The following is a 21,889-nucleotide window of genomic DNA, read 5'->3' on the forward strand; positions in this document are numbered from 1 at the left end:
TTTTCAATAAACTTTCTTAAAACAAACAAAGAATTACACAAAAAACGGGTTTTGATCACATTATTTTCTGCAGGTGACTCAATTTTGATCCATTTCAAGGTGTTGGAGTTGCTAATGCGAGCATGCAAGCTGCTTCGCACGAAGCGAATGCCGCGTTACAAGCTGCCAGTGCGGGACTTGCGGCAATTATCGATGCAGGAACTGTCCCGAAAGTAGCACCTGCTGCTGCAAAGCAAGCGACGACGACACCTGCGCAACCTTTTTTATCGATCGATCGACGAAAAAAACGATGAAACAAAGAGAATTAATGATGATGAAAGTAATTTACGAAAAAAAATGTGTTACCGGCATAACAAATTCCCGCAGCTAATGGTCCGGCATAGACTTGCGATGAGGCAAGGGAAGCGATCAAGAGGATGGCGAGGATGGATTTCATTCTGGATTTTTCTTTTTTGTTGAATTTCTGATGAAAAATTGAACTTTTTGATGTTTTTCCTTGAATTTTTGATGAAAATTCGCTTTTTTGGCTGAAAATTCCTTAAAATTTTATTTTTTTCTGGATTTTCTGAAATTTTTTTAAAGAAAAAATTTTTTTTTTTAATTTTTGCTTTGTGAAAATTGATGTTTTTGTGATGAAAGCCTAAACAAGAATGACTCACGAGACGGCTGAATCGATAAAGTTATAGACTTCTGCGATAAGAATTAATTTTGCAACGTAAATTGCAAGTTTGTATTGATTATTTTGCTATTTTTATACATAAAAGACGAGTAGATGACATAATAAAGTATAAATAAAGAGCAACAAACCCTTTTGGAATTACTTTTAATTCCAGAAATTTATTTATTTTATGATTTTTTTCGGAATTTCAGTAATTTTGTGACTTCTGATGAGAAAATATAAGAAAATTTTGTTACTTACTGCTTTTTTAAAAAGAATTTTGATGAAAAATTACGAAAAATGACGAGTTTTTGTTAAAAATTAAGTAGACAAAGCTGATAAATTTGATGAGCACGTGGATTTTGACAGATGATACAAACACAAAGAAAGACTTTTACTACCAATTAAGATGAATTTTTTGCTACTTTCTTTTAAAATGTTGAGCTGTTAGTCTGTTGGAAGGATAAACTTAAGATATTTTTAATATTTCAAGAAAAAAATGGTAAAAATATACTGAAAATATTAAAAAAATTATAAGATTTTATTAATTTTTCATTTAAATCTTGTCCTTAAAATTTTTAACAATTTTTTTAAAAATTATTCTGATGACTTTTAATTTTTTTTTTATTTTATCTGATTTTTTTTTAAGAAAAAGAGATTTACATTGATGTGAACTTTAATCCAATGTAAAATTTTAAGTTTAAAAAAATGTACAGTTCAATGCATACTTTGGGGGTATTTAAATTAAAATGAAAAAAAAATGCAAATATTTTATTTGAACAAATTATTTATTTAAATGAAAAAATAAATATTTAAATAAAATATTTAATAAAATAATGATTTAAAATAAATAAATTAATTAAAATAATTAAAAAATTATTAAAATAAAATTAATTAATTAAGAACATTATTTAAATAATAAAGTTTTAATAAAAAAATATTTTTTTTAAATAAAAAATAAAAATTTATTTAAAATTTAATAAAATATAAAAAAAATAATTTGAGAGATTACTGAAAAAATTCATAAAAAATAAAATCTTTTTAAAAAATTTTAATGAAAAATTATTTTTTTTTTAAATAAAAAAAATTTATTTAAAATTTAACAAATTATAAAAAAAAATAACTTGAGACTACAAAAAAAAATATTAAAAAAATTATTTTTTTTTTTCAAATAAAAAAAAAATATTTCAAAAGGTCAATGTTAAGAAAAAAAAAGATAACCAACACAACCTACATTAATCTAAAAATACGACGCTATTTTAAAGCAACATCTGATAAATTTAATAAAAATTTCTTATCAAACAATAAATAGGCGACGAACTTGCCAAAAATGTTTTCTCAGAACTTTGATAAAAGCTGATAATTAAAAATTTATTAAAAAAAAAGATAAATAATTTGCTTAAATTTAATCAATTAATCCCTTTACTGTTTTAAAGAAGAAAAAAATATTAATAAAATTAAATAAAAAAAAAAATAATTAATTTAAATAAGAAGATTTTATTATATTAATAAATCTGTTGTTTACACAATTTATTTTTTTTTTTTGTATAATTTTTAACTTAATATTTTTTAAAGATTAATAAATTTCAACAAAAAATACTTAATTGTTAATTTTTTTTCTCATAAATTATTTACATAGTAAAGAAATTTCAGTATAAAATGTTAATTCATTTTTTTTTTAATTAATTAAATATTCTAGATTTGTCAACAATAGTTTTCGTGACAGTAATGAAAAAGGAAAAATTTCGTCTTATTAGTACTTTTTATTAAATTTTGTGATTTTTTTGATTAATTCTCAATCAATAATTTCAATGAATTTCGTAAATTTCTCAAAATATTCGTTCAAAAAATTTAATTTCTGGTTAATTTCTTTTAGATGAGTTAATTAAATATTTGCAACAATGAGTCAGGAGGTGTTTCTCCGTTGATGAGTTGTTGTTGTGATGTACTTGACCGACTTCGCGTGTGTAGATATCCAATCCGTATTGTCCTTCTTCGGGAAAACTGTTCAAAAAAAATTTTTTTTTAATTTATTTTAATTTTTTTTATAAAAAAAAAGAATTTTTACCTAATAATGAAAGTGACAATTTCATCGGAGACATTGTGCGTCACATATTTCGATAATTTTTTCTCTTCAATACCGTTTTTGTGGAGAGTTGCCATGAAGTCCGTTAATTGGCGTGACATGCGGAATTGAAGTTCAATATTACGACCAGCGAATATTAGAGGTTCCTGTTTTTTGATGAAAATTTATAAAAATTTGTTAAAATTAAAGGAATTTTTAAAAAAATCTTACCTGATGTGTGATTGGAATCAATCCAAATAGTCGTGTGGCTTTCGTGGGACCCCATTCGCCGCTTGCACAATCAGGCAAAGGCACCATTACGGTTTGTAATTCCTCGCAACAGATCTGAAAAATATTTTTTTTCATTAATTTTTTATTCTCTTAAAAGGTTTGAATAAATTTTTATTTTTTTTTTAATTTTCTAACATTTTTTATAGTTGAATTAAATTAATTAATTAAATTATTAATAAATTATTAACAATTTGTTAAATTGAATTACATTGAATAATAAATTATTATTATTATTATTTTTTTTAAATAAAAAAAAATACTTTAAAAAATAATTTGAATTAAATAAAAAAATATAAATTATTATTATTAAATAAAAAATATTTAAATTAAAAATATAAAATAATAAATAAAATTTTAATTAATAAAATTATCATAATTTTTAATAAAAACTTGAAATAAGTTCTTAAAAAAATTTTCATTAATTTTTTTAAAATAACAAAAAAAAATAAAAAATTAATTTTTATAAAAAAAAATTAATTACTTTAAAATACATTTTGAAAAAAAAAATTTAATTTAATTTTAAATATTTTTTCTCAATTTTAGCTTAAATAATTTTATTTATTTTTTTTTAATTTTAATTAATTATTTAATTAATTATATTTTTGTAAATTTTTTTTATAAAATTTTTAATTTAAGTTATTTGAAAAATTTAATTAAAATAATTAAAAAAAAAATATTTAACTTAAAATTAAAAAAAAATTGTTTTAATTATTTTATTAATTTTTTTTTGAATTTTAATTAAATATTTAATTAGTTAATTTTTTTATACTTTTTTTTTAATTAATTTTATTCATTATTTAGTTTATTTAGCTATTTTAAAAATTGGGTTAAAATAATTTTTGAAAAAAAAATTAATTTAACTTAAAATTATTTTTTTTTCAAATTTTTGCTTTAATAATTTTATTTATTTTAAATTTTAATATTCAATTAATTATTTTCAATTAAAAATTTTAATTTAATCCAATTTTTTATTTTTATTTTAAAAATTAAATTAATTATTTTTAATTTTTTTTTTTTTAGAAAATATTCAAAATCTTACCTTGAATTTACAAACTGACTTAAATTTCATTGGTTCTCCGGTCAAATACTCCTGCGGCGTTACTGCATTTGCGAAAATATCCAACAAAAAGGCTCCCGAACACGGCGCATGAACTCTAAAAGCCACAACATTCCCGATAACTGACTGCATTACGAACCTCTTGAGCGACGTCGAGTCATACGAATCCTCCTCACTGTCGTAAAACTTCAAATTGTAATGAAAAATGAGACATCCTTGCATATCGGCAGGCATCGCAATACGAATTGTAGCTGCGCCAGTGTCATCTGTAAAAACAACTGCTCCGTAACCCTCGTCAGCAAAATGAAGCCCATAACGGAAGAACAAGGATCTGACAAATGGGAGATTTTCGAATTCCTTGAGGGAAATTGGTCTTTTTAGCAGTTGCCAATCTTCCTGCAGCGGGAAAAATTCGTAAATAAATTCGCGTGGATCCGTGAGGAAGTAATGATCGTCGTATTCGTATCGCAAACTGTCATTTTTGTGTTTGCCCGTTTTCGGTGCCTCCTTGGCGTTGACCAAGTGACGCGCGCCCCAATTGCATTGCACGAAACGCCAAGCACCCGCCACGTAAACAGCATTCCACGAGTTACGGAAACGCGAATCTTGAAATTTGACGCCTGGTTGGTAGCCGGCACTCTTCGAGTAACCCTTGATGACGACGCAATGCAAGCCGGCATAACTGCAAAGTCGCTTAAACAACACGTGATAACTTTCCGTGCCGTATTTGATGCCGCGCAACAGTCCCATTGGCGTATCGCCGCGATGATCGTCGTCGTCGAACTGAATTGTGTTCAAATTTTTCACCGTGATCCAGCGGAAAATCGTTCGAGCTTTTTCGATGTCACTCGTGCATCGGCCCACGAGTTGCCGCACGAGATCCGTGAAGGTTTTCTGGTCTTCTTGCGCCACGGAAATGGCAATTTGGTCGACGTCGTGGAATTCGACGGGATCTGCGTAAATTTGGAATTTGCTGAGGGCAGGCGGCGCCGGTTTTGGGGCAACGAGAGGGTAGGCGGTGTTGGGGGCGTATTCGTCATCGATGAAAATGCTCTCGTTTTGCATGTATTCGCTGCGACGGGCACTGATGAGCTCCAACATTTCGCTGGATTGACGATCGACAAGAGCTGCGGTTTCGCTGCGCTCATTTTCGAGCATTTTACGGGTGAGACTTTCCTTTTTCTTCGTTTTGCGCAGCGTCATGTTCTTCTCGAGATCCTCCTTTTGCTTTTGGTGACGCAACGTGAGGACTGTGTGATCGTCATGGCCTCGACGGGAGGTTGTCAGCTCCTTTTCGAATTTGTGCGTGAGACGTTCGAGTTCGCGTTCCCATTCATCCTGCAAAAAAAAATGAGAATTTTTGAGAAATTTTTCATAAAAAACTAAAAAAAAACTTTTTTTGAACCCAAGACACATTTTTAAAATTTTCCCAAAGCAAATTTACAAATTTTGCCCCAATGAACAATTTAAAGTCTCATTTAAAGCAAATTTAAAAAATTTTGCCCCAATGAACATTTAAAAATTTAAATTTAAAGCAAATTTAAAAATTTTGCCCCAATGAACAATTTAAATTTTCATTTCAAAGCAAATTTAAAAATTTTGCCCCAATGAACAATTTAAATTTTCATTTCAAAGCAAATTTTTAAATTTTGCCCCAATGAACAATTTAAAGTTTCATTTTAAAGCAAATTTTCAAATTTTGCCCCAATGAACAATTTAAATTTTCATTTCAAAGCAAATTTAAAAATTTTGCCCCAATGAACAATCTAAAATTTTGCCCCAATGTACATTTTAAAATTTTAACCCAATTCATAATATAAAATTTTGCCCCAATGAACATTTTAAAATATTGTTCCAATGAAAGCAAATTTAAAAATTTTGCCCCAATGAACATTTAAAAATTTTATTTAAAAGCAAATTTAAAAATTTTGCCCCAACGAACATTTTAAAGTTTCATTTTAAAGCAAATTTAAAAAATCTTGCCCCAATGAACATTTAAAAATTTAAATTTAAAGCAAATTTTTAAATTTTGCCCCAATGAACATTTAAAAATTTTTCTCTTAAAATTGCGACAAGAAACTCACCTGAATCTCGTTATGAACTCGTCGATCCTCCTCCTCGCGCTTCTTCGCAAACTTCCTGTACAACTCGTCCTCTTCCTTCCGGTGTTTCATCTCCAAACGGGCTTGCTCGTCACGTGCCTACATTAAAAAGAAGAAAACAAAAAAGTCAATCTCTTGAATCCATAAATGGAAATTTTGCGGCGGACAGTCTTATTCAATAGCAGTTGAATCATCATAACAACAACAACAACAAAAAAACATACCGAGCACAATCGTCATAAAGTACAATAAACTTTATTTTATTTACGGCAGCAACAATAACAAAGGTACAACAATTGGATTATGGGTTGACGGTACCGTTGTTTCAAGCATTTTTTCGTTTTTTATTTTCGTTCGAGAAGTTGAAGATGAGTTAGTAAGTAATAGGAATATAATACAAAACACAGAAATATTCACACGATTATCTCATCGTTTACTATTTTTCTTTTCTTTTTCATTATTTGCCTACGACGCGATGTGTATTTAAAGAGTCGTTTGTTTCATTTACTTCGCACGTATTTGACTTTTAGAAGAGTGTCTGGCTTGCGTAATGCGAGTGAGTGATAAAAATCTATTTTGGTCAATTGTTTGGATAATTTTCAGTTAGAGGCATTGCTTAAGGAAGTCATTAAAGATCAACTTAAGACTTTCAGAGAAGACACTTAAGTCTTGGGAAATTTTTTTCTGAGAATTTTTTTAAAGCTCAGAGGTTAAAAAAAAATTTTAGGCCAAGAGCTGAGAAATTTGCTTTAAAAGAAAATTTTTTTTAGGCCAAAAACTGAAAAAATATCTTTTGAGGAAACTTTTTAGATTAAGAGCTGAAAATATTTTTAAAATTAAAAGTTTTCTCAGAAGATTTTTTTTCAGCTTTAGGTCTAAAAAGATTTCTTTTAAAGCAAATTTCTCAGCTTTTGGCCTAAAAAGATTTCTATCTTAAAAAATTTTTCAGTTTTTGTTCTAAAAGCTTTTCTCAACCATAAATTTTAGAAAATAAATTTTTTTAGAACAAAAACTGTGAAAATTTCCTTTTTGGATAACTTTTCAGGCCAAAAGCTGAAAAATTTGCTTTAAAAGAAAACTTTTTAGGCCAAGAGCTCAAAATATTTTTTAAACTAAATGTTTTCTCAAACAAAATTTTTTTAGCTCTTGGTCTAAAAAAGTTTTCTTTCAAAACAAATTTCTTAGCTTTTGGCCTAAATCAAATTTTTTACTTCAAAAAGTTATCAGTTTTGGTTCTAAAAGTCTTTCTTTAACAAAAACTTCAGAAAAAACCATTCAGAACAAAAACTAATAACTTTTTCTTTAAGGAAAACTTTTTAGGCCAAAAGCTGAAAATTTCGAAGCAAAATTTTCAGCTTTTACCGAAAACTTTCATTTGAGACAAATTTAAAGCTTTTCCTAAACAAAACTTTAGTTCTTTCAAGAGAAAAGTTTTCAGATCAAAAACTAAAAAAAATATCTTAAAAGAAAAATTTGTCAGCTTTTGGCCTAAAAAATTTTCTCTTGATCCAAAGTTGTCAGTTTTTTGCGTAAAAAGTTTTAAATTTAATAACTGACACTTTCCCAAAGTACCAAACCTCCCCACGAAGCGCCGTCAAAACATCGCATCATCATCATCATTAAAACGAAACAAAACGACGAACGATTACAAACACTTTTTGTTGTTATTATTTCACTTCATAAATAAGAACAATGTTTGTTGATTGCTTTTGTTGCGCATCGCTAATGATTTTGTAAGTAGAGCATATTTTTGTTGTTTTGTTGATCTCTGTGCAATACGCAGCAGCAGCTGCCGAGTTGCAATCGCAGCAATGGAAAAAAAGAAAGGTAGTAAAAATATTTATTTACATATCATTGCGTCTCTCTCTATTTTTATCGATGAACGCAAAAAAAAAACTTCAAAAGGGATTTTTAATTAATGGGGTTAATGATCAATTATGTGATTTAATGTTTTATAAAAAAATGTTAAATATTTTACATACTTTTCGCATGTGATGGCTTCTACTGCACTTACACTGCAGCGATCGAGGTACAAGAGAGAAAGAAGGTAATTGTTCATAAAAAAAAAAATAAATAAAAGTGAATGGTTTTCTAAACACGTTTGGACAATTGCTTGATTGAGTATGAAATATTTTTTATTGTGGTCGATGGCATTAGCTTTTCTTTATTTAATCATCATAAATTATTTCAAACAAAGCTTGATAGAAATATCGAACAATGGCGGAGTTTCCCGCCAAATTTATAAAAAATTACATTTAAAGGACCTCTTACGTTAAATTTCGAAAGTTCACTTTATTGTCTTTAAAAAAAGATTGTTAGGTTAAAAATTAAAGAAAATTAGGGAAAAAATTATTTCAAGATAAAAAAAAAATTGAGTTTTGTTAATTCATTCCTTTCAGATTTCAAAAATACTTCTATAACAAAAAGAATGGCGATCAGTAATTTTCCCGCCAAAATTATGAAAGATATAGAATTGAAGGTTAAATATCGAAATTTTACTTTTTTGACTTCAGAAAAAGTTTCTTAAGTCAAAAATTAAAGAGATCTTTTCAAAAGAAAAAAAAATAAATGAAATTATTTTTTCGATTGAAATTTTTTTTTAGATCAAAAGATGAAAGTTTTATTTTGACAGAAATTATCAGCTCTTGATCTGACATTTTTTTCTTTAAGTATATTTTTTCTTTAATAATTTCAGCTTTTGGGCTAAAAAGTTTTCTTTCAGAAGAATTTTGTCAGATTTTAGCTTTTTCTAAAAAAAAAAATTAAGAATTGAGAATTTGAAAATTTTATTTTGAAAGAAAACTTTTTAGCACGAGAGCTAAAAAATTTGGAAAAAATCAAGATCGAAATCTGATAAGAGAAAAAAAAGAAAAATTTCGATAAATTTATTTTAAAGTCTTGAAGAAATTATTTAAAAATATTTTAAAGCAAAGAGATTCTTTTGAATTCTGAAGAAATGAAAAAAATGTCTCGAGATAAAAAAAAATAATTTTTTTTATTCATTTCTTTCAGATTTTATACAACTTTCGAAGATCAAAACAATGACGCTCATCAAAATTCCCGCCAAAAGTACATAAAACGACAACTGCAGATCCTCTAGCGTCAGCGTCCTAAAGTTAACATTTTGCAATTCACTAAAAATCTTCAAATTTTTCATCGTTTGATTAAAAACCATCTCCGAAGTCCATTTTTGAATCAATCCCGAAGCAACTATTCTCCCCAAAACCTCATTAAGTCTCTCATTCAAGTACGAATCTTTCGGCATAATGAACGCCAAATTGTAAGATCGCGGGCATTCATCCACGAGATGGAGCTGTTCTCTAATATAATACTTTGCTTCTTCTATAAACGTGTTCGCGCGCCTCGTAATGCATCCACGACGCTTAAAATGAGACAAACTGTTCATCAAATCATCATCATCGATTAAATTGTCAAGTTGAAGTTTCATTTTGAGGTTAGTCATCGTTTGGGAGACATTATCGGGAAAGGCGTCATCCATAATGGCGCGATGTTGAACAATTATCTGATCGATTTGGGCGTCTAATTGTTCCAACGTGTCTATATCTCGATAATATAAGGGTTTTATATAAAAATTTGCGAGGTTAGATTGAAACATTGACAGAACAATAACTGAGAACATCAAAAGACACGCGAGAAAAAGTCTTTCGTTCGTGACAATTGGCAAATCGTGCATCGAAATACTGAAAAATCCCTTCAAAGCGACAATTGGAGCGTCAAATGGGGATTTTTTCTTGACTTTTCCTCTTTTAACGTTTAAATTTCGCAAGAAAAACATGAATCCCGATGACAAAAACATGACAAAAAAGCAAAAAATCCATAATTTTGTATCGAAAATCAACAAAGGAATCTCTACGGCGTGAATTCTTTCAGCTTTTTTCACAACGACACAAAGTTGATCGGAGTACAGAGGCGTACTAAAGTCCAATTCGGGCGTTCCATAATCTTTGATGAAAAATCCAACCATCGCAAAGTCCGTTTCTCGTCGAGAAATGCGCCCAATTGCACCAGAAAAGCTCCCATTTGGCAATTGACTTCCGAAAAATTCGCCATCTCGAGGAAAAGTCTTCAGAGAAAAGTTCAATTTTTGTGATAAGAGTTCCGCTAAACAGATATCGACCCCTTCGAAGGTCACTGACGAGTTGGAAGTTGAGTACAAAGAGAACGTAGACTCGAAAGATTCCAAAATTAGTTCAACTGAATTCATGTTTTGAAGTTTTCTATTGGAAATTTCTTCCAAGGTGAGTTGTTTCAGTCGATTTATGAAGGGAAAATATCCAAAAAATGCATTTTTTGCTTTTGAAAATACAAAAATTTCTAAAGATTTTGTATTTTTATCACTCCAAATACTTTGAAAGGTCATTTCAAGGTCATTTGCTTCAAAATCTTCGATAACGATCAATATTCGTGTCACTGGATGACTAAAACATCTCAAAATCATCAAAATTTCCGAGAATTTACAAAAAATTAACACTCCGCTGTCTTTTGAGCGCCCTCTAGTGTTGAGAAATTCAACTAATTCCATTAAATCAATGACTTTTTGTCATCCACGTGACATAAAATCACCCGAGACTTTCATCTTGACCGATGTCAATGTCCCAGAATCGTCATTAGTTGCAGCTGCAAAGCGATTCATGGCACGACACTCATCAATAACGGCATTACTGTTACTTGCGATATCAAATATCTCCATTGTCCATGTGTGATTCGCGAAGAAAGCATCGCCGATGGCATCATCGGGCATTGTTCGAATAAGTGAAATATGTTTACAATTGTTGAATATTTCGAGAAAATTCCGTAATTGAGTTTCCCGCGCTTTTTCTAAGGGAATGCGACACGTGCCTGAACCGATAATTACGAAGGTCAGGAACAAAAACTCCCTTTTCATGTCGAAAAATGTAATTTTTTGTTTTTTTTTAGGGAATGACTTCTAGTTGGCGTGAAAGTTGGTTAAACACTGAAATAAATCCTTTTTTATTTGATTGTCAATCGCGACTGTCTTGGGAATTGATAAAAAAAAAGTCAACAACTAACTATTGATTGACACAAATTAACATTGGCAACAGTTTCGTTTAGCTTCGTCGTGACAAAAGTGTTTATTATGTCTTCATTACCTTTTATTTTAGTTTTTATTTATTTTTTTTTCAGTATTGACGCTCTCAATTAGTGCAAGTCGTCATCATTTTTAAAAGTGAGAAAAATTTCACCTGCTATTGTCTTTTTTTTTATCTTTAACTTGATTTTTCATTTTTTTTTTCATTTCAGACAAATTGACTGTATGAAGGAAGGTAAATAACAGTAATGTAAGGTAATAGTGAATTATTAACGAAACATTAAAAATAAAACTGGGTAGACGATTAAAACAATAGAGACGTAATAATAAGTGCCAAAGTGCTTTAAAATGTGCGTGGAAGTTAATAAAATTGTTAGGAAGTGAAGAATTTATGTTGGAGTTTATCGTTTTTTTTTTAGTAGAGGTTAATTTCGGGTTTAATTGTAAATCAAGCGATTTATAAAAGATTTTTTCTTTATTTTTTTTTTTCTAAAAATGTGAAAAGCAAAAAAATTGTAAAAAATTATTTTAAAAAGTTTCCTTTAATGAATATATAAAAAATAATTAAAAATAACCGGTTCAACCGATAAAAATTTGAAAATCGCCTTTTTGTTAATTCAAACAATTTTTATAATTTAAAAATTATTTTTACTCAAAATAAAAAATTTTTATGCTTTCTTAAAATTTTAAGATTCAAAAAACAGATAAGTTTTACAAAATAATTTAACAAATGTGAAAAAAGAAAAAAAAATTTTTTTTTTTGTTTTTAATAATTTTTTAACCTTGACCCATAATAAAATTCAAAAGTTAATAAAAAAAAATATTCAGAAGAAAATTTTATTTTTTTATTCTGTCTTAATTTTTAAAATAAAAAAAAATAATCTTCATCGGTTTTTATCGGTTGAACCGTTAAAATTTTAAAATCGCTCTTCTGCTAATTCAAAAAAATAAAAATTCTTTGCGAAAAAAACTTTTTTCTCGAAATTTTTAGCTTTTAATTTTAAAGTTCTGATATCCATTCCGTTGTTAATGTGTAAAATTTGAGTTATTAAATTAAAAAAAAAATTAATTAATTTAAAATTTAATTTAAATTTAAATAAAATTATAGAAAAAATAATAAATAAATTTATTAAAAAAAAATAAATTAATAAATAAAATTTTTAAAAAAATTGAATTAAATATAATTCATTTTTTATTAATTAAAAAAAAATATAATTTTTAATTGATTAATTAATTTTAATAACTCATAAAAATAAATAAAATAAAAAAATAATAATAATTTAAAAATTTCAAATTTTATTTGAAAAATTTAATTTTTATAGATTTTTTGAAAAATTTTTGAACTTTGCTTTAGAAAAAAATGAAATCTTGTAAAATTTGTCAAATTTATGACCTTTTTATGATTTTCATTATTATATAAAAAACCTTCACATACTACAAAATTTAATTAAAACAATTTAGAAATTTCTTGAAATTTTTTCTCAAAAACAAAAAAAAATCAAATATTTTTTTTAGTTAAAAATTTCTAAATTTTCCTCATATAATAAAAAAATTGTTTGACGTCAACAGATGAAATTTTTAAAAATAATTTGAACAAAATTTCCTTCAAAAGTCTCAAAAAATCATCAATAAGTCTCATAACAAGACTTTCACTTCCTCTCGCGCGCAATTCCGTTTGTCTCGACTGCATTTTAATTTAACATATGATTACTCCAACAACAAGCCATAACTAATTTTTTTCCATTTCATTACTGAACAAATTGAATAAAGCAAAAAAAAAACATTGAGGTGTTTGATTTGGACATAATCATACCACGCACGTGCATTTTTAATCGCAAAGTGAACGGTACGGCACTTAATTCACCAATTTATCGATTTTTTGTATCTCGCGTAAAAAAAATTCAAAACAAGATTCACTTTTGCTCAAAAAAAAAAACTCGAGTTGGGCGTTTTTGTGACCAAAACAAAACGCAAATCGCGCATTAGATAACAATCGATCGTTCGTTCACACTTTTTTGCGTCGATTAATTGCGCGCTTCAACTTTAATTGAACAATGAGCGACGTCCCCGATGTGAAATGCAGCGAAACACTCACCAGATAAACGTCGATTGGCTTCTCTTTGGGCTTGTCGTATGCCTTTTGGATTGCCGTTTGTTTGAGGGCGTGCGCGATGTGCAAGGCGCTCGCATCGAATCTTCCGTATTTGTAGTCGCTGTCGTTCTGTGGCGGCGAACTTGGGTCGCGATACGAGCCGTGACTGTAATTTAGCCCGTTTGGCGTTGATTGTCGCTTTGCACCTGAGGGATATTCGAGGAAAATATGAAAAAAAAAAATTTTGAGGTTAGAAATGAGGGAAAGAACTTACCATCAATTCCATCACGCGATCCCCGAATTTGTTCATTAATGTAATTTGTACTCTTTGGAACGTTTAATGCTTGTCTAATCCCCACAGAGGACTGATCTAGATGGCCAGGGCCCGTTTTTGGTACGTGTGAGCAGCAATAAACCTGAAAAAATTAATAAAAAAATAATTTAATTAAAATAAATTAATTTAAAAAAAATAAATTAAATGAAAATTTTTAAATAAAATAAAAAAATAAAAAAAAAATAATAAAAATAAAAAAAAAATTTAAATAATTTAAATAATAATTTTTTAATAAAAATAAATAAATTAAAAATTATTATTAATTAAAAATAAATAGTTTAAAAATTAAAAGTAATTAAAAATTAAAACGTTATTTTAAAAAAAATTATAAAAAAATATTTTCAAAATTAAAACATAATAATAAATTAAAAAAAATCAAATAAATTAATAAATTTATTATAAAAAAATATAATATAAAATAATTAAATTTTATTGAAAAAAAAATTAAATATGTAATAAAAAGCAATAAATTATTAAAAATGATATTAAAAAAATATTTAAAAATTTAAAAAAATTAAAATTTTATTGAAAAAAAAAATTAAAAATGTAATAAAAATAAATAAATATTAAAAAAAAATTTTTTTAAATAATTAAATAAATTTAAACAAAATTAATTAATTAATTTAATAAAATTAATTAACTAAAAAAATTGGAAAAAATTATTTAAAAAAAAAAAAAAATTAAAACTAATGAAAAATAAAAAAACTAATTAAATGTTGCACCCTTCAATTGTTTCTGACTTCCGTGACATTTTGTTACGCAATGCAACATAAAAAAGTCGCAATTGAAGAAAAATAAAAACAAGGAAAGTTTAAAATTAAATGTCATCAACGAGCAATTTTCAATTTAAATCGTTTCGTTCGACAAGTTTCTCGTAATAATTCGTAGTCTAATGCAGCTAGCTAAGTGGATAATGATAATGCAGAAAATAAATAAACAAATTTCATTCATGAGCAGATATTGAGTAGAAAGTGTTGCAATTATTTTGCATGCTCATTAAATTATTATTTATAAAATAAAAAACATTTTTGAGCATAAAACGGTAATTTGTTTATTATTATGATATTGTTATTGATGCTGTTCAAGTTTTTTTTTGGAAAGTGATACGATGTGACTTTATTAGCAAAGTGACGAAGTTTTAAGTGTAATAATAAGAAAAAATGTTGTGGGAAATAAGTTTTTGGTCGATTTTGAAGCTTTTGGATTTTATTTAGAAGAAAGTTAAACAAAAATTTTTTCAAGAAGGTTCAAAATAATTTCCACAAAAGCTAAAAATGAACAAAATAATTTCTACAAAAGCTAAAAATGAACAAAATAATTTCTACAAAAGCTAAAAATGAACAAAATAATTTCTACAAAAGCTAAAAATGAACTACAGAGATTCTACAAAAGCTAAAAATGAACAAAATAATTTCTACAAAAGCTAAAAATGAACAAAATAATTTCTACAAAAGCTAAAAATGAACAAAATAATTTCTACAAAAGCTAAAAATGAACAAAATAATTTCTACAAAAGCTAAAAATGAACAAAATAATTTCTACAAAAGCTAAAAATGAACAAAATAATTTCTACAAAAAGCTAAAAATGAACAAAATAATTTCTACAAAAGCTAAAAATGAACGAAATAATTTCTACAAAAGCTAAAAATGAACGAAATAATTTCTACAAAAGCTAAAAATGAACAAAATAATTTCTACAAAAGCTAAAAATGAACAAAATAATTTCTACAAAAGCTAAAAATGAAAAAATGAGTTCCACAAAAGCTAAAACTGATCGCTTATGACTTTTAAATCTTCATTTAAACTTAAATACCTTTCAAAAAACCAACAAAACTAAACTTTAAAATTTATTACCGGATTATCGCTTTAAACTTCATAAAAATTAATTTAAAGAAACCGAAAGTTATTTCCTTTCAATTTTCCAATCACGACAAAATCCACTCTTCCATTAAAATAACCAATGAAATGTTAAAATATTACTTAAGTCTAGTCAAACAACCAAAAAAAAGTAAACTAAAACTTGACTTGCACTTTTTTTGACAAAAATTACGAAAAAAAAACTTTCTTTCTAAACAAAAAAAAAAAAATCATAAACTCACCTCTTTATCTTCCTGATCATGTTGATTATTGTAATAAGTTTTAAGTGTCAACTTTGTTCCGCAATGATTGCACTTGAAGCATCCCGAATGATAAAAGGTAAAGTCCTTCAGGGGTCCGATTCGATCAACTTGGTAAACGATCTCTTTGCATCTGTTGCACGAGGATTCATAAAAATTCGGTCGATACATTTTTTTTTTTTTTTTTTTCGTTATTAAGTAATTTTTTTAGTTTACTTTTTTATTTTTTAAAAATAATTTCTCACATAAAATGTTTGTTTAATGACTTTCTTTCCACACAGTCATTCACTCACTTTTTAAATATTTATTTATTTTTATTTTTTTTTTCAGATCGGGCTTATCTCACTCATTTATTTATTTTTTATGACGTTTCATTCGCTAATGATATAATTGCACGTCGAGTCGTCGAGAGTAATTGGATGGAAGAAGAAGTTGCTGACTAATCTGAAAAAATAAAAATTAAAAAAAACTTTTAAAAAAAATTAAAACCAAGCAAAAATTTAAAGAAAGTTCAAAATCAAAGAAAAACCAACAAAACTCATTTTTCTAAAAAAAAAAAAGTCAAGATTTCTCGTAATTGATCGCAGTTGGTGACATTTAACTCATAAGACCCGCATCGCGAATTCAATTCATGAACATAAAAAATTAAAATTAAATAATTTCGACATTGACCGTGCCAAATATAGAGAAAAAAAATGTACGTGAAAAGTGGGCACAACATCGTCGTCGTCGTCAATGTTCTTGCTCGTTGTAATTGTTTCGCTGTTTTTGGATTTAAAATGTTAATTTTTGTCTACATACTCCGTGTACTCGTGAGTTCTGATATTTTTTTTTTGTATTTGATTATTTGTGCGTGTCTTTTTGTTGTTGTCTCCAGCTCGTTTTATGTACAAAATGACAATAAAAATAATAAAAGTAAATAAAATAAAATGAAAAATGTAAATAAATGACGGAAAGTCACGAATATTTGTCCAAATGTTAATTGATTTGGCAAAAAATTCACGATGGAGTGACAGATATTGATGGATTTTTTACTTTAAATTTATTGGATTTGATTTAAAATTTTTATTAATAAGATTTTGGGGGATTTTAAAGTTATTTGAAGGTAAAAATATTTTTTTTAATGCAAGAGAATTAAATTTTTATATTTTTTTTTCACAAATAAAAAATATTTAAAAATTAATTTAAATAAATAATTAAATTAAATTTAAACTTATATCTTAAAAAATTTAATTTAAAATTAAAATAATTTTGAAAATAAAAAAATTAATATTAATATTTATTTAATTATTTATTATTTATTTAAAAAAAATAATTTTAAAAAAATTAATTATTTAATATAGTTAATTTATTAATTATTATTTTTATTATTATTTAATATAATTAATTAATTTATTTTTCGAATTCAGTTTTATTTGAATTTAATTTTATTTTTATTCTTTGATTTAATAATTTCTCTCGAAAGCCTTAATTTTTAAAAATTTTTCACTGAAACATAAAATTTATCAATTTTTCAGTATTATTAAATAAAATTTAAGTATTTGAATAATGTTGTCTTAGACAATTTTCTATTTAAATTTTTGACTTCAAAATAAAAAATTCTTTTCTTTTATTAAGAAATTTTATGTTTTTTTTTTTATTTTTGGATTGAAAATCCTTATTTTATCTTAAAAAATCAATAGATTTTAAACCCTTGCAAAGAATTTTAGGCTCAAAAAAAATTTTTTTTTTCAAATTTTTGCTTCATGAATATTTTTTAAGATCGTTAAAAGCAAATTAAGAAAAAAAAATTAAGTTATTTTTACAATTTTTCACTTCAATTTGTCAATTTTTCGATAAAATCTTGATTATTTTCACTTTTTCTGTCCAAAATCTAATTAAAAATTGATTTTATCTCGTAATCTAGACACTTTAAATCAAAACGAACATTTAAAATCCATTTCAAGCTCGACTGACCATCACAAAATCTCTCATATCTCTCCACACGGTTTCAGGTTTCTCGCTCATTTCGCGTCAAATCTTTCGTACTCGCCTCATAAATGTCTGTAAAATGTCATAAAATTATCATTTTTCTCTCGTCTTGAACGAGTGGAGAGACAATTCAAGTTCGCAGACTTAAGTTCATTACCAACTTGCATGCAAACGACGAAAATGTCATAATAACTGTTACTTCCTCGCAATTTATTGAGATTTTTTTTACGTAATTTCGATTCTTTGCTTCGTTTCGTAGGCAAAGTGAGAAAAAAATGCTCATCATTACTTCATTCTTCGTCGCGTTTTGTCAGTAATTTGCCTTATATGAAGAATTTAATTATATTCATGTGCCATATTTTCTGTTAGTTCAACATCGCCAGCATGGAAAAAAAACGAGAATAACGTCGCGCGAAGTTTTGTCGAGGCGGGAGTTATTTGGTGATGTCATAACTTTTTTTTTTTGCTCGTGAGCTCAAAGGTATGCGAGTAAAGTTTTTTTTTATGAATGAATTTCAGTAAAATATGTAGGCCGACGACGACGTTGAATTTGTCCTTAATTGAGTGCGATAAATGCGTCGATTGTTTGCTTAATTTTACGTTTTAACTCGAAAAATTATTTTTTTTTGCAAATAAAATTAAACGGAAGGAAATTAACTTAAAAAATTACGAAACACCTTTTTCACTTTTACTTATTTTTTTGTGTTCATGACATCACGCCCGCAAAAAAATTTTTTGGTACATCATAAAATAAATCACTTCTAAATCTAACACCATTCACGAAAATAAACATCGTAACATCATTAAACGGCTCTAAAAACAGATCAGTGTGTAGGTTTCGAGTCGTTGTCGTCGTCACTTTAACTGTACACTATGAAAAATTTACATTTCGTGAAGTATAAAAATTTGGCGAGATATTGAATTTTTTATTAAATTAATTTTTTTTCAATTTTTTTATAATTTTTTTTTAACCTTAAAGTATTTATTTGTAATTTTTTTGTTGAAATTTAAAATGAAAAATTATGAAAAATCTTCACAAAATAAAATAATTTGTAAAAATAAAAAAATATATTTGATTAATTTTATAGAAATAATTTTTAAATTTTTTTTATACAAAACTTTTATAATTTTTATTTTTTTTTATTTTGAAAAATTCTTATGTTTTAATTATTTTATTATTTTTTTAATTTATTTTTTAAATTACTTTTTTAAAATAATAATTATTAATATTCAAATATTTTAAATAATTTTAATTATTATATGTATTTTTTATTATTTTTTAATTAATTTATTTTTTTTTCAAATTTAATAAAATATTTTTTTTTAATTAATAAAATATTTTTTTTTTATTATTTTTAATTAATTTATTTTAATATTATTTTTTTTTTTATTTTTTTTATAAAAAAAAACATTCAGAATTTTTATGAAAAGTTCTTTGGCTTTTGATTATTTTTAGACTTTTTTATGAAAATTTTCTTTTTAATTTTTTTGAACATCATTTATATTTGACATTTGTCACAAAAATGAAAAATTTTCGATAATTGTCCTTGAAAATTTTTATTATAAATAATTAAAAATATTTTTTTAATATAAAAAATTTTTCAGATTTTACGACATTTTAAAATAATTTTAATGAAAATTTCGTTTTTTAAATTTATTTTTCGTAAATTTTTAAACCCGCGAAACATGAATTTTTCATAAAATTTTTCAAACAACAAGCAAACTGATTGAGCGCAAAAATGGTCAACCGCCAGCTGAAAAGTTATTATCATATGCCATTCCATTCCAAAAAATCAACGGCAGCAACGAATGCCGAGGCAGTGGGCAGTCAACCAAGGTAAATCACTCAATTTTTATCGATTATCTCGCGCGCACACACAAAACAAAACACTTTAAGAACAATTTTTATGATTTTCTGTCATTACATTTCACAACGACAAAAGATCCGAAAACCGAGGAATGTTTTTTTGTCACACTTCAATTATTTACCATCTACTTGTTACTAACGACGAATTGAGTTATCATGAAATTTTCTTTATGCACTTGAAATTTTTGTTTCGTTGCCATTTCGCTGCTTGAATTTCCACTCTCTCTTTGCATAAGCGAGTTGCTGTCTATTCACTTGTACTTCTGGTTTGTAATTTTTTTTTTCATTATTTTTGTTGGAAATGCTGTTAGGTACACTCTGCAACAAGTACTTAGAGAGATAAATTATGCTACGCGACGACGACGTGTGATGTGTGTCACACACATATTTACAGAATTTCGTGTGTGTGTGACAAACGAAAAAAAAGAGCAAGTAACATCGCAACACAAATACAAGTGAAATTAGTAGTACACATTCAATGGAGTAGTTAGATTAGGCAGGAAAGGGAGAATTTATTTTTTTTTAGTTTTATGAAGATTTAAAAAATTAAAAAAATTTTTTTTCAAAAACTTATCAAATTTTTACTTTAAAAATTAAAGTTGAACGGAAAATAAAAAAAAAAATTAAGAAAAAATCAAAGTTTTGCTTAATTTTTTTCTAAATTAATTTTTTTTTTAAATTAAGGAATAGGAACAAAAAACAAATAAATAAATTATGAGTTAATAATTGTATAAAAAAAAATTGATTTGATTTTATCAAGAAATATGGTAAATATTTTTAATTTTTTTTTCATTTTTTTATTTATTTTTTTTAATATTTTTATATTTTATTTTTTTTTATTAATTTTTTTTCTCATTTTTGTACGCCTCATTAAATTATTTTTAGAAATGTTTCTATTAATTAAAAATTGTTTTAAAATTTTTTCTACATGATTTTTTTTAAGTTTTTGAAATTAATTAACTCAGCAATCATTTTTAAAATTACAAATGAGAACTGAAAAAAAAAATTTTATTCAAAAAAAAACTGAACTAAAACGTTTTTTTTTTTATTCTAAAAATTAAGAATTTAGACAAACTCAAATTTAATTTTTTTGACAAATTAATTTTTTTTTTTCTTTTTTTTTTTGAGTAATTAATCATAATTTTTTTTTGTTTCGATCCCAAAATTTAATAAAGCCAATTCGGAAAGAAAACATTTTTTTAGCAAAATTTTGATTTTTTCTTAATTTATTTTACATTTTCCGTTATTTAAATTTTTTAAATAAAATTTGATAAATTTTTGTACATTTTTTTTTTTAATTTTTGAAATAATTTTTCAATTTAATTCGAAAGAAAATTGGTTTCATATTATGTTTTGTTTCATGATAATTTAATATCAAAATATTCAATTTTAAATATATTTTTTTAATTATTATTTTTTAAACTTTTCACTTAAAATTTTATATTTTTAATAAAATAAGTTGAATTTTCCATAAAAATTTCTCAAAAAAAAAAAATTTTTTTTAATTCTTTAATTATTTTTTTTTTCATTTATTTAGTTCCTCATATTCCTGCCTAATATCGAAAGAGATAATAAAGAACTGTACTCGCGATTGGAATGTGTGGATGGTAGATGACGACGATGATGATGATGCATCTGTACGAGCACCCAATATAATCCATACAATACAGAAATCTAGTTAGATTTATGAACATTCTTCACTCTATAAAGCATCCGGAAGCAGAGATTGTTGTTTTGGATTCATTCGTATGTAGGTTCGTTTTGACAATTTTTATTTTCACAAAAAATCACTTTTTAAAAATTATTTCTTGACTTTTTCCAATAATTTTTTATTTTTTTTTTCTTACTTTCATCTAATAATTGATTTTGGACTTTTGTTGGTTTTTCTAAAAAAAAAATTCACTTGTTTATTTACTTTTTTTTCGTATTCACTAAATAAAGCTCTATTCATTATTTTTACAACAAGTCAATGCAATTCCGCATTATTGTGCCCATTTTAAGCACTTTTTTTGTTGCTGCTGGTTAAAAAAAGGTGTAATGATGTCCAAATCTGTGTGTACGAACTACGGATTTGTCGAGAAAATATTTTTTATTTTTTGTTACGAGTCGTACAGCATGTTCACTACAGTCGTACAAAAACAACAAAAAAATTGTAGTAAGTAATGAAAATCAGTAAAAATATCTGCGGAAGCACCGATTTTTACAACTATCTTCGAGCGATTGTATCAATGTACTAAAGTTGCTGCTCTCAGTTGAATTTTGCT

General features: G+C 25.9%; 2 protein-coding genes and 1 long non-coding RNA gene across 4 annotated transcripts; all 3 read right to left on the bottom strand.

The window, feature by feature from the left end:
* Nucleotides 1-10: 10 nt before the first annotated feature.
* On the bottom strand, nt 11-1,013 carry LOC134830210 (uncharacterized). Of its 2 annotated transcripts, none has more exons than XR_010161953.1 (3): nt 920-1,013; nt 346-565; nt 11-258 (listed from the first exon to the last, which is right to left on the bottom strand). It is a non-coding gene; the product is annotated as an uncharacterized LOC134830210 (long non-coding RNA). The 2 variants fall into 2 exon arrangements; XR_010161954.1 differs by lacking the exon at nt 920-1,013 and adding an exon at nt 660-674.
* Nucleotides 1,014-2,283: 1,270 nt separating this feature from the next.
* LOC134830124 (hillarin) lies at nt 2,284-21,830 on the bottom strand. Its single transcript, XM_063843505.1, has 9 exons — nt 21,541-21,830; nt 15,770-16,231; nt 13,611-13,752; nt 13,340-13,542; nt 6,156-6,272; nt 4,054-5,409; nt 2,955-3,068; nt 2,727-2,890; nt 2,284-2,662 (listed from the first exon to the last, which is right to left on the bottom strand). The coding sequence occupies exons 2-9, from the start codon at nt 15,956-15,958 to the stop codon at nt 2,521-2,523; spliced, it is 2,427 nt and encodes an 808-aa protein (XP_063699575.1). The 5' UTR covers nt 15,959-16,231; nt 21,541-21,830; the 3' UTR covers nt 2,284-2,520.
* On the bottom strand, nt 9,169-10,935 carry LOC134832444 (glutamate receptor ionotropic, delta-2-like). The gene is made up of 2 exons (XM_063846460.1): nt 10,758-10,935; nt 9,169-10,487 (listed from the first exon to the last, which is right to left on the bottom strand). Exons 1-2 carry the CDS (start codon nt 10,933-10,935, stop codon nt 9,169-9,171), a joined length of 1,497 nt encoding a protein of 498 aa, XP_063702530.1.
* Nucleotides 21,831-21,889: the final 59 nt, after the last annotated feature.

The sequence above is a fragment of the Culicoides brevitarsis genome, chromosome 2, assembly GCF_036172545.1.
Source record: "Culicoides brevitarsis isolate CSIRO-B50_1 chromosome 2, AGI_CSIRO_Cbre_v1, whole genome shotgun sequence".
In the NCBI taxonomy this organism is placed as follows: Eukaryota; Metazoa; Arthropoda; class Insecta; order Diptera; family Ceratopogonidae; genus Culicoides; species Culicoides brevitarsis.